This window comes from Nerophis ophidion, linkage group LG04 (assembly GCF_033978795.1).
Source record: "Nerophis ophidion isolate RoL-2023_Sa linkage group LG04, RoL_Noph_v1.0, whole genome shotgun sequence".
Taxonomy (NCBI): Eukaryota; Metazoa; Chordata; class Actinopteri; order Syngnathiformes; family Syngnathidae; genus Nerophis; species Nerophis ophidion.
The window spans coordinates 33,958,651-33,971,828 of NC_084614.1; the positions used below are offsets into that span (position 1 = coordinate 33,958,651).

A 13,178-nucleotide genomic window follows, 5' to 3' on the forward strand; every position below is an offset into this window, starting at 1 on the left:
ACGCCAAGGCCCGGACTAGGTGAAAATTTGCCAATGATACTTGAACTTGGCAGAGAAGAGGACTGTGGACAAACTAGTGAGTATCCTGGATGATGCCAGGCACCCTCTGCATAATGTTATCAGTAGCCAGAGGAGCCTGTTCAGTGCTAGACTGCTTCATCCCAAGTGCAGGACTAATAAACTAAAAAACTCCTTTGTCCCACATGCCATTAGACTGTACAACTTCTCTCTGGGGAGGGGGGCGGGGGGTACAAGGATGACAGGGGATGCAAAACAATCACAGTGCAATACGTTTCATAACATGGTCACTACTGCCTAGTTTCTCTTGTTATATTCTTATTTTACTGTTAAATTTTTATTCCCATTGTTGCTTTTTATTTTTATTCTTATTGTAATAATTCAGTATTTTGTTTCCATTTAAACCCCCATTATTTACTTTTTACTTTTTTAAATTGATCTCAACTCTGTACACTGCTGCTGGAATTTTAATTTTCCTGAAGGAACTCTCCTGAAGGAATCAATAAAGTACTATCTGTCTGTCTGTCTGTCTGTCTGTCTGTCTGTCTGTCTGTCCGTCCGTCCGTCCGTCCGTCCGTCCGTCCGTCTAGCTATCTATCTAACTTGCTTTATAAATAATATATTTATTTAAATAAAGCATTTTTCTCCTCTGTTAACAGCAGTGTTGGCGCTAGGAATTTTCTAAATGCGGTCCCATGGACCCCATCAAGTCATAAAAATAGGGTCCCACAGCAAATGTTTGGGGTCCCACTATAGACATTATAATCCCAACCAGCATCAATTAGTATCACAAACAATTTCTTTGGTCAAGTATGTTTAACACACGATGACTGTGCTCTCTTTGCTCAATGCAAGATACAAGTAAAACAATAACATATACGCAGCTCAGTACTGTTGTGGCCGTCTGCGGCACCATCTTGGTTTGAAACAGGAGAGAAACATAAAAAGAAACATAAAAACATAAAAAACACAAAAGACATTAAAGGAGAAAAAACCTGCGTAGTCGCAATTTTTACATACAGCTCCAAAAGTAAAACTATCCATTTTCTACTACTTGTCCCGTTTGGGGTCGGGGGGTGACGGTGCTGGAGCTTATCTCAGCTACAATCGTTTAGAACAGTGGTTTTCAAATGGGGGTACGCGTACCCCTGGGGGTACTTGAAGGTATGCCAAGGGGTACGTGAGATTTTTTTTAAATATTCTAAAAATAGCAACAATTCAAAAATCCTTTATAAATATATCTATTGAAAAATACTTCAACAAAATATAAATGTAAGTTCAAAAACTGTGAAAAGAAATGCAACAATGCAATATTCAGTGTTGATGTTGTAAGCCTTTCACCAATCTCGCGCACTTTGCAAATTATACGTCATTTCCATTGTGCGCAAGCAATTTGCATATCGATATGCAAGACGAGATTCAAGACGAGATTTTGTTTGAAAATGGCGCGACCGTGCAAATGGATGGTTTGAGGACAGCTGAAGAAGAATTTGCGGAATTCTGCACAGAAAGCTACATCGAACAGAAGAAGAACAGCGGTTAGGGTTAGGATTAGTAGCCAGAACATCCAACACAATCAATATATAGCTGGAAGCAATTTCCAAAATTGCCAAAAAAGATTGTGCATTATACAAACTGCATTATACAAATTTGCAAAATGCGGTTGCGCATTTTGCAAATTGCGCCCATTGATTTGCAAAATGTGCACCACACAGTATTCAAATATATAGCTGGAAGCAATTTGCAAATTGCTCCCATTGGTATTGTGCTTACAACATCGACAGCTAGATTTTTTTTTGTGGACATGTTCCATAAATATTGATGTTAAAGATTTCTTTTTTTGTGAAGAAATGTTTAGAATTAAGTTCATGAATCCAGATGGATCTCTATTACAATCCCCAAAGAGGGCACTTTAAGTTGATGAATACTTCAATGTGTAGAAATCTTCATTTATAATTGAATCACTTGTTTATTTTTCAACAAGTTTTTAGTTATTTTTATATATATTTTTCCAAATAATTCAAGAAAGACCACTACAAATGAGCAATATTTTGCACTGTTATACAATTTAATAAATCAGAAACTGATGACATAGTGCTGTGTTTTACTTCTTTATCTCTTTTTTTCAACCAAAAATGCTTTGCTCTGATTAGGGGGTACTTGAATGAAAAAATGTTCACAGGGGGTACATCAAGGAAAAAAGGTTGAGAACCACTGGTTTAGAACACAGGTGTCCAATTCAAGGCCCGGGGCCATTTCTGGCCCGCCACATCCTTTTATGTAGCCCGCAAAAGCCTGGAAAATAATGTGTCTCAATAAAATACTTTTTCTTAGTTTTTTTTTACTAAATGCATATTTTAAATATTATCTGATCATGCCAATTATTTTATAATATACTGTATTGCAGAACTATTTTCATGACATAAAAACAAATAGTTAAATATCTGCTTGTCACCTTTATTTATGATTTTAAAGCAATTTATACATAAAAAAAAATCCAACATTCAAATGCATATGCATTTTGATTAATCACATATTATTACCCGCATGCATAATGTAAAATATGTATTTTTAAAAAACTGCCCTAAGAAAACAGCCATTACTGCGACGTGGCCCTCAATAAAAATGAGTTTGACACCCCTGTTTAAAAAAAAAAAAAGATAGCCTAAATAATACATGACGTGAATATACGATTGCACCATGCATAGATAAACAACAAAACAAAACAAAAATCACCATTTGAACACCCACATACTGTACTAATGGGCTGGCCTTTGCAGTGCTCCACACCATCGTCTGCTTGGGACGGGGGCAGCATGGCCAGAGACGGGAACAGACCCAACAAAGCAACCAAAGAGAGCCTACTCTATCCTAGAGTGCCCACAAGCTCTCGGCTAATGTCCAGTCTGCTCGAATGACCAAGAATCTGTCCAGGTAGACCGAAGTGTCCGATACATGCTCGTTCAGCCAGGTCTCTGTGAAGTTCGTCCATCCTGACGCTCGACGCTAGCTCCGCAGCCCTGTCTCATCCTCATCATTTTCTCCGGACTCTCAACACAAACCCCTGCGTGGCAAAGAGCCAGCATCTGGTCTCCTGTGCAAACATGGCAATGGCTCCCCAAGACAGATCCGAAAGCACTAAAAATCAGCGTGAAGGCCATGAAAATTCCCCAATTTATTGTGCAGTCCCGAAAGGCCAGAACCAGAGGGCAAAAAACCCCACAAGTAAACTAAAAGTAAACATCAAGACCATAAAGCAGGAGACACAAGAGCGCAGAGATCCTGCAACCAGCAGCCACTACAGTGGCGCCATCTTGAAAAAAAGTGTGATATCTGAAAGTGAATAGACTATACCAGGGGTCTACAACCTTTACTATCAAAAGAGACATTTTACCGCTTCTTCCACTAAAAAAAAAAAAAATAGTACAGATTCGCAAAGCGTAACACAACGTATAAAAGTTTTAAGCTTTTTTATTTTACAAGAAAAGCAATCTGTCCATGTGTAATTCAACTTTTTTTCCATTTTTCTTTTCTTTTTTTTGGAAGTATTCATTGTTAATCCCCAAGGGTTGCCCACTCAAGAAACTGAACGAAACACACAGGCTTTCAATCCCTTTTATTTGCCTTCCTCGCGCCTCAGGACTTATCATATCATTCACGGCCTCACAGTCGGTCGGAAATTATAGAACTCTTTTTAAAAATGCTAACTTTTCTCACTCTGGGGTTCAAAAAGTCCTGAGGAAGCCACAACAAGGAGGCAGAAGAGCCGCATGCAGCTCCATAGCCACCGGTTGCAAAACCCTGGACTATACAATATTGTCAAATCCCTAAACATTTCTGGTTTCAAGGGCTCCTTCACAAATTCCCTTAGCGTTTCATCCTTAATGTTTACTGAATGTTCCCATGTTCAGTCTCCAGAGTCAAGAACTTTTGGAGAGCTTTGAAGGATTCATCTATATTCTAACTGTTTCACTCTGTCTGTGCAGTCCCATGGTCAGCCGAACTCACCTTTTCACTTCTGATTTTCGTCATCTGTGTAGTAACAAATGCAATCAGACTTAACGGAGCACTCTAGGTAATGGAGAGTGATGCCATTTAGTAGCATTTACCCCTCTAATCTTTGTAGGCCTTGTATTTTCCACTGCCGTCGTCCATACAGTGCATACATATTCTGTGATATCTATTCTATACTGCTATTATTTAAGTGCTTCCAATGCCCAAGGACGCTACAAGTTTTTAGTTCTTGCAACCTCACTAATCACAGATTATCATTATTACTTGAATGGACTCCGAGGAAGTCCTGTGAAATGTAATCGGAGACTTGAACCACCAATGAAAACTAAATACATCGAAGCCTTTTTGTTTGAATATAGAAAATCATTCCGTTCAAGTATGAAAACCCTGAAAGCTCCACTCCCTCTGTGGCTCTGCACAGAAAAAGCAGCCAGGAAAAGAAGAATGGATGGATGTGCTGTGTTTATATTTTTATCGAGTAACCACCACCACCCTGTGGTCATTTGGAACCCTGTGAATTATATTTGTAATTCACTTCATTTTTGTTAGTCACTTATCAATCAACGATATTGATTTAGATTTATCAACCAAGGCAGGGCGTTGCCTTAGAGCGTGAAGTTTCATTCAGTAAAAGTAGTTTTTGAGTAATTACCTTAAACTCGTAAGACTCCTCAATGACAACCTCTAGGCTGGTATGCTCCCCCAGGCATGGGCAGCCCATCTTTGCCACGTCCTCTGGACCAATCGGTGTCTTGTTATCATTGGTGTCTCCTGCACGAGAGGCCAAATGTCAGCTGGGTGTCCAGAACAAGATTGGAAAAATTGTAATCAAAATGAGCAAAGATGATAAGACAGTAATCAATCAGTGGTCGTATTTGCACTGCTGGCTCAACAGAAGCCGTGTTAGATAGAGGATGAAATCATCACCTTGTCTAACTTGTGGCCACAAAAGTCATAAAGTGGACATAATAGAATAAACATTAGAATAGAAATGTGAAGTTGAAAGGTTGCAAAAAAAAAAAAAAATTTGTCAGGAAATGGAAACTCAGTAGCATCATGACACCGGTGCTGATGTAAACGGGAGTAACCAGACCAAAAAACTTAGTAGGTAAAGAACGGAAATGGAAGTATTTTGTTTTATTTTGTACTTTACTTTTCCATATTCAGCGGCATTCTTATCAGTGCTATATTTCGGCGTGGCAAAGTTGGGAGAGTGGCCGTGCCAGCAAGCTGAGGATTACTGGTTCAATGCCCACCTTCTACCATCCTAGTCACGTTCGTTGTGTCCTTGAGCAAGCTACTTCACCCTTGCTCCTGATGGATCCTGGTTAGCGCCTTGCATAGCAGCTCCCGCCATCAGTGTGTGAATGTGTGTGTGAATGGGTGAATGTGGAAATAGTGTCAAAGCGCTTTGAGTTCCTTAAAAAGGTAGAAAAGCGTTATAGAAGTACAACCCATTTACCAATTTTATCTTTATTTTTATAACCATTTTTGTAAGCGTTAGAGGCTGTACACTACCAAAATAATGTAACATCTCACAGCAGGAAAGTATTTTATCAGCACCTGCTTTTTAGGTCTTAAACAAGTCAACAATGATTGCAGTGCAAGGTGCGATACTGTTGTTGTGTCATCATGTTGTAAAGACCACACAGATCCATCACTGTGTTTCCATTCATTGCAGTTACACTTAGCTGGAAATAATATTTATGTATGGCATTCATGTGCAGAGCACAGACCTTTCACATGGTATATCACGGGGGTCGGGAACCTTTTTGGCTGAGAGAGCCATGAAAGCCAAATATATTAAAAAGTATTTCCGTGAGAGCCATGTAATATTTTTTAACACTGAATACAACTAAATGCGTGCATTTTTAAGTCAGACCAACATTTTCAGAGTATAATAAGTCCCTTATTATTTTTAATAACATTGTTATTCTGACGCTAACCAATAATAAATAAAATACTTCTTACCATTAGTGCGACTTCATGAACAGGTGCAGTAGAAACGGATGGATGGATTAAAATGCATGAGAACGATTTATATTTTGAATGTTATTTTTAACGCTGTGATTACCAGCGGAATTATTAATTACTTATCGTGTTAAGCAATGTCAACTAAGATTTATCTGAGAGCCAAATGCAGTCATCAAAAGAGCCACATCTGGCTCGAGAGCCATATGTTCCCTACCCCTGATATATCATATCAAATATAGACTCTAAACCTTTGCAAATAAATTAGCACGTTAGGTGAATGTGCATTTAATAAGGTGTGTTTTTATTCAACGCAAACGTGGCGCGATCAAATGATATCAGTCGGCGACTAGAGACCTGTCAGCTGATTGTTTGCTTCTGAGCAACGTTATGGATTATTATGTTACCTCCATTTTTCACTTTTTTGAGTGTATTTAGGCAAACAATCCCATTTCAAAAGTACTAATTTAATACCGGTTTTGGAGAATATGTAAACAATACCCAACCCTCCTAACCATGTCTTTGTCCCATTTCCAGCAAAATGGGCTCCTCCAAAATAATGTTGAAAGTCTTGTTCTTCTCATACTCCTCATCATCGATGATCTTCACATTAAGCAGCTTCCTGAAAGTAGAAGGTCAAAAGGAGCAAAGGGGAGGATGGAAACAGAGACATACATCGATTAATGAGTATCATTATTCGGTAAATGGCAACCGTTTGACAAACAGAAGACAAATGCGTCTGTTGGCTTAGTGCCGACAACAAGCGACTTCTAATGCCAGGTTCGACCTTAAATCCCAAACACTAGCGTTTGTAGTCAGTAGCTGAGGAGCCAAGAGGTAGAGAGCCCACACAATGAATCATGGTGAGTTGCTTCACAGAATGTGAAGATAGAAGAGCCACTGTTGAGCAATATGTGACTTCAAATATTTGCCAAGGCTGAAAAACTATTTATGAGGCTGGGTCACAACATTAAGGCCAGTAATCTTATTTGCTCAAAATCAATACGTCTCTTGCATAAAACAATGTCATTTTTGGAAATGGCTCAACATGTGAGCTAAGTGGAATGTTTAGTGGCTAAAAATAGTTTATTTTTTTGTATGATTTTGTCCCAAATTCTCGACAGCAGGTTAAGACTCTAATTTAAAACATTGTGTGTTAGTACAGGTATTAGGTGTTTAATGATGGATCGATAGATCGATTTATATTCCTAAATTTCAAGTATATCGATCTGTGCTTGGCAAGTTTGCTCTTTCAAAATACGGGTATCAATATCCATCCAAGATTGTTTTAAAGGGAATTGATCGACTACAAAAAGGAAAATATTGTAAACAAGTTTAGCACTTTTAACATTAAGTACATTTTACTGTCTTTGTGGCCTCATCAAAACAAAAATGGCGGATACCTATGGTGGTCGAAAAAAGGTCATAACAAAATTTAACTCCACAAGACAATGGTGTGATATCTGTGAGGTGTGTGTGTGCATGTGTGTGCGTGTGTGTTTGCGTGTGTGTGAGTGTGTGTGGCCTGTAATAGGTGGTGCTCTTACGTTTGACTTGTGCAAGAGTGGCAGAGTTAAAAAGTACCCATGATTGTCACACACACACTAGTGTGGCGAAATTCTTCTCTGCATTTGACCATCACCTTTGATCACCCCCTGTGAGCAGCAGCGGTGGCCGGGCTTGGGTATCATTTTTGGTGATTTAACCCCCAATTCTAACCCTTGATGCTGAGTGCCAAGCAGAGAGGGAATGGGTCCCATTTTTATAGAGTTGTGGTGAACAGCAGCTCTTGTATAATTTGTGTGTAGACTCCCTGAGTTTGTTAAAGGGGAACTGCACTTTTTTGGGGGGGAATTTTGCCTATTGTTCATAGTCTTTATGAAAGACATTATGACGGATGTATATTTTTTTTTACTTAATGCATTCTAAATATTAAAAAAAAAATTGATCAAAATTCAGCTTACAATGGAGTGTATGAAAGCCGTTCAATTCTGCCCAAAGAGCTCCTAAAAATAATCCAAACACCTCCATAAGGGTTTTACATACATGATGTAAGTATATATGTACTGTAGTGACGTGCACATTTATAATAACATTTAATATTTACACATTTTGATAATTTTAAGCATACACAGCGAATCGATTGAAAAAATAATGGTTGTTTTTTTTTTCTTCATCACTGACTTTATGAGAGGCAACAAACATAATAAAACATCACTAACTGTACAATTTCTGCTATAATTAGAATACCGACCGATGGGATGTTCATATATTCCCATTTAGATGAAAAATGTCTCATCATTCTTGCAAAGAAACAGAGTGGGGTGCATGGGGAAGCGCTTTTCGTGTCGTTCTCGCCAGTTCCAGGACCTATATGGCGGTCAAGTGTCCCAATTTGTCAGACTATATTCTCAGCAATTTATCTGTGTTGGCCCTACAATGATGTGGCGACTTGTCCAGGGTGTACGCTGTCTTACGCCCGATTGTAGCTGAGATAGGCACCAGCGCCCCCCGTGACCCCAAAGGGAATAAGCGGTAGAAAATGGATGGATGGATTTTACTTTCCAGGGGAGAGTGACTAATACGTTGTTAATATTCAAGTCACGAAATTTAAATTTATTATTATTGGTGGTTTTAGAAAGGTTAATTCTCCCGTCCAAGGGCAAAACCCAGTAACTTAATTTTGGTCAAAACTGAGCTGATAATAATTTTGGAGTTCCTAGGTGATATGCTTTACATTAGTGTATGCGATATTGTAATTTGTTCCGTAAGTAAGCTGTTACGCGCATGGCAGGACCTGGCAACTACCACATAACCGCGTAGATACAACAGAAAAACATAGTATCTCAAGGGACCAATCGGAGCTTCTTTGTCAGTCGCCTTATTGTCTTTAATGAGACATTTGCATGAATGGGGGCCGACGGTCAACCTGATTATGTGATATTATGGCACGAGGGGATATTTGGAAGATTGGCCCAGGACGTTGCAAGCACCTTCATTAAATGTATTGTTTTTGATTCTTCCCCTTGCATACTCTTTTGGGCAGATAACTGTGGAGGTCAAAATAAAAACTGGACGCTGTACACGGCTCTTGCCCAATGTGCAAACGCAGAATGGGGCCCACCAGAGATTGTGATAAAATATCTGGAGAAAGGGCACACGTTCATGAGAGCAGATTCAATCCATGGCTCAATCGGCAAGAAAATGAAAGCTCAAGAAAACATATATACGTTTGATGACTTTGTAGATCTTTGTAAGACAGCATCAAGATAGATCTTGAACTATTTTGAAAAAAAGATATTAAAAAAAACTAAAAACTTGCTGAAAAATAAACAAGTGATTCAATTATGAATAAATATTTCTACACATAGAAGTAATCATCAACTTAAAGTGCCCTCTTTGGGGATTGTAATAGAGATCCATCTGGATTCATGAACTTAATGCTAAACATTTCTTCACAAAAAAAGAAATCTTTAACATCAATATTTATGGAACATGTCCACAAAAAATCTAGCTGTCAACACTGAATATTGCATTGTTGCATTTCTTTTCACAGTTCATGAACTTACATTCATATTTTGTTGAAGTATTATTCAATAAATATACTTATAAAGGATTTTTGAACTGTTGCTATTTTTAGAATATTTAAAAAAAATCTCATGTACCCCTTGGCATACCTTCAAGTACCCACAGGGGGATGCGTACCCCCATTTGAGAAACACTGCCTTAATGGATTTAGGGCAAAACTTGTACACCCCTCGAGCTTTTCCACTGAACAGTTTTTTAAAGGGTACTGCACTTTTTGGGGGGATTTTTGCATATCCTTCACAATCATTATGGGAGACAAGAAGACAAAAGTTGTTGGTTTTTTTTGCATTCTAACATGTAAAAATTGACTTTTTCTTGGTGTTGGTGGCTAGCAATGCAGCTAACGGGAGCAATCAATTCCACCACTACTTCATTTACGAAGTGTAATCTGTATAGTAACCAAAACTGTAGCGACATTGTTATTGTAAGAGCGAACACTGAGGAACTTTCTTTCTTTTGATTGATTGATTGATACTTTTATTAGTAGATTGCACAGTTCAGTACATATTCCGTACAATTGACCAATAAATGGTAACACCCGAATAAGTTTTTCAACTTGTTTAAGTCGGGGTCCACGTTAATCAATTCATGGTATCTATCGTAGTAACACATTAGTCTGCTTCGGTATTAGCCGTAAAAGCTAATTGATAAGCTTGCTTCTACGACAACGCGAAACACGTTTGAGTTTGGAATGCACAACACAATACAATAAGACATCAATCTGTAATATTTGATCTGAGTCTGTAAATTAGTTTGCTTGTTGATGATTTTTGTTTGGTTTTGTATTGTGTAATTATATGTATATGGTAGTTAATATTCTGTGACTGTAAATCGTTTGCTTGTTGATGTTCTTATTTGTTTCTGTATTGTGTAGCAAATGGTAAATGGGTTATACTTGTATAGCGCTTTTCTACCTATTTTAAGGAACTCAAAGCGCTTTGACACTATTTCCACATTCACCCATTCCCACACACTGATGGCGGAAGCTGCCATGCAAGGCGCTAACCAGGTCCCATCAGGAGCAAGGGTGAAGTGTCTTGCTCAAGGACACAACGGACGTGACTAGGATGGTAGAAGGTGGGGATTGAACCAGTAACCCTCAGATCGCTGGCATGGCCACTCTCCCAATTTCGCCACGACGTCCCAGTAGTTCTAATTATATGCTTTTACTTGGAATTGTATTGAGTTTGTGGACCCCAGGAAGAATAGTGAGTTGTTGTGGCAACCACCTAATGGGGATCTTTAATAAAAATCTAATCAAAATCTGTACTGACTGAAAAACATAAACAATCGTATTACAGTATCTGTAAAATATATGCCCACATTTCATGTTTTGTTTGTACACAGCTAGCCAGACAGCATATGTGTCTGTCATGATACGCACATGACGTGCTATGTGTATCATGATCAATATAAAATGTGACTCACTCAATGGACAATTGTCTGTTTGGTGTAGCTGGACAGGGGCGTTTTTTCCGGTTAATTATGGATAAGCACTCCATTTATGTTGAAATAGCTTGGCTTTAAATTCTACATTTTGCAGCTTCGATTCACAATCACCTCACTCTGTAAGCTTCTGTCTGCTCCAACGTCTCACTCTTTTACAAGCAGTAGTTTATCCTCCATTAATTCAGATTCTAAAAGACAAAGTTGTGAATCCACATTTGTCCAAAAGTAGTCGTCTTCAAGTCTACCATGATTTGAACACACTTGTGTTTGTTTCCAGAAGTAGTAACACACCATTGTTGCCGAAAGTCAGAAGTGCGCTGCCATGGAAACGGAAATGTGCGGAAGAGGTCTGATGTAGGGTTTTGAAGTTGTCTTAGAGGTCTTTGAAGGCTACGACGATGACTCCCATCAGCCGAATTTTGCAAACGTTTTTTTTTTACTCATCTTTAAAATCTTATCTCTCATAATGATTGTGAACGATAGGCAACATTTAAAAAAAAAGTACTGTTACCCTTTAACTAATTTAGCAAACTCAGCCATGGCGAGGGTCAAGCCAGTGTTTGTATCCTCAGCCTCTGTTTCCTCTACGGAATGTGTGTTGGTAAAGTTGAGAAGGGCCACAAAGTATTCCTTCTACTGCCGGATTATATCTTCAGTTGAAGTCAGTGTGGAGGGGCACTTTTTTCCCTTTTTGAGTTGTTGGATGGTTTGACAAAAACTCTTAGAAGCCAACCAAAAATTGTGCTTCATGGCAACTTTGAATTCCTACCACACCTAACTTCTCATCCTCTCTCACAAGTTCAGGGTCTTTCCCCACCAGGAAAGTGACATCCAACAGGTAGCCCAGGCGCCAGTCTTCAATCGCCACCCAACTCACAATGCAACGGGCCCTATGTTTACTCTGCAGTTATGGGTCTACGGCAGGACTATCAATTGGCGGCCCAATGGCCAAAGCCGGCCCGGCAACTTAGAAAAAAAAAACATTTTTGCAAAAAATTCCTCAAAACACGAGAGTGCTGTTATATAGAAAATCTGTAACTAGCGTTGAGGCAGAAGCAGCCTAAAGACAGCAAAGCGCTCCTTTGAATGGACAAGCCTATTTACCCCCGAATTTAGTAATGCTGACAAAATAAATACAAAAAAAATCAAAATGTCCACTGTGGTGCATGATGGTTCTCAAGAATATACAAAACAGGAATAATAGTAAAGATGAAGTCTGCTTCCCGGTTCTTGGTTTTCTGGAAATGTGGCCCCCAAAATAATAGTAATAATAATCAATTAATTGTAATAATGCATTTTTATGTGTTGTGGTCCAAATGTATGTATAGAAAACGCTGGCATGTTTATTATTGTGGTTTTAGTTTGTTTGTTTTTGAAAGGTACTGCACCATTATGTGAGGAAAAATACTAAAAACTATTTTCATGCAACAAGTAGACTCACGGCTTCACGGTGGCGGAGGGGTTAGTGCGTCTGCCTCAAAATACAAAGGTCCTGAGTAGTCTTGGGTTCAATCCCGGGCTCGGGATCTTTCTGTGTGGAGTTTGCATGTCCTCCCTGTGAATGCCTGGGTTCCCTCCGGGTACTCCGGCTTCCTCCCACTTCCAAAAACATGCACCTGGGGATAGGTTGATTGAAATGGTCCCTAGTGTGTGAATGTGAGTGTAAATGTTGTCTGTCTATCTGTGTTGGCCCTGCGATGAGGTGGCGACTTGTCCAGGCTGTACCCCGCCTTCTGCCCGATTGTAGCTGAGATAGGCACAAGCGCCCCCCGCGACCCCAAAGGGAATAAGCGGTGGAAATGGATGGATGGAAGTAGACTTACCAGAGAAACAATAATCTCACAACAGTGTGTAGCTAATAACAGCATTGATATATTGTCATATTTTGCTTTTTTTTTTACTGTATCTTCTGCAGTGAATATTATTAGTACGACTTAATGAACCATCAGGCAGTTTTTTTCCCCCCTTAGGATCCAGGAAGAACCAAAAAAAAAAATAGCCCACACACAATTAGTAACTATTGTATTTCTCTCTGTGGAAATTAAGAACTGATTTTCAAGGTCTCAAAAAAGAAAAAAAACCATTTCCGCAGCTTTTTAAATCCCCATGCCTCAAAACCCTGCAAAGCTACACTGTGA

The 13,178-nt window shown here is 39.0% G+C and overlaps 1 protein-coding gene across 2 annotated transcripts in view; it reads right to left on the bottom strand.

The window, feature by feature from the left end:
* The window catches only part of slc8a4a (solute carrier family 8 member 4a), a 120,162-nt gene that overhangs the window by 32,793 nt on the left and 74,191 nt on the right, over positions 1-13,178 (bottom strand). For both annotated transcript variants that reach the window (XM_061897891.1, XM_061897890.1), the window contains exons 5-6: positions 6,519-6,625; positions 4,685-4,803 (exon numbers count right to left, since the gene is read on the bottom strand). In XM_061897891.1, coding sequence (XP_061753875.1) covers positions 4,685-4,803; positions 6,519-6,625 — 226 coding nt within the window. The remainder of the gene's footprint in view (positions 1-4,684; positions 4,804-6,518; positions 6,626-13,178) is intronic.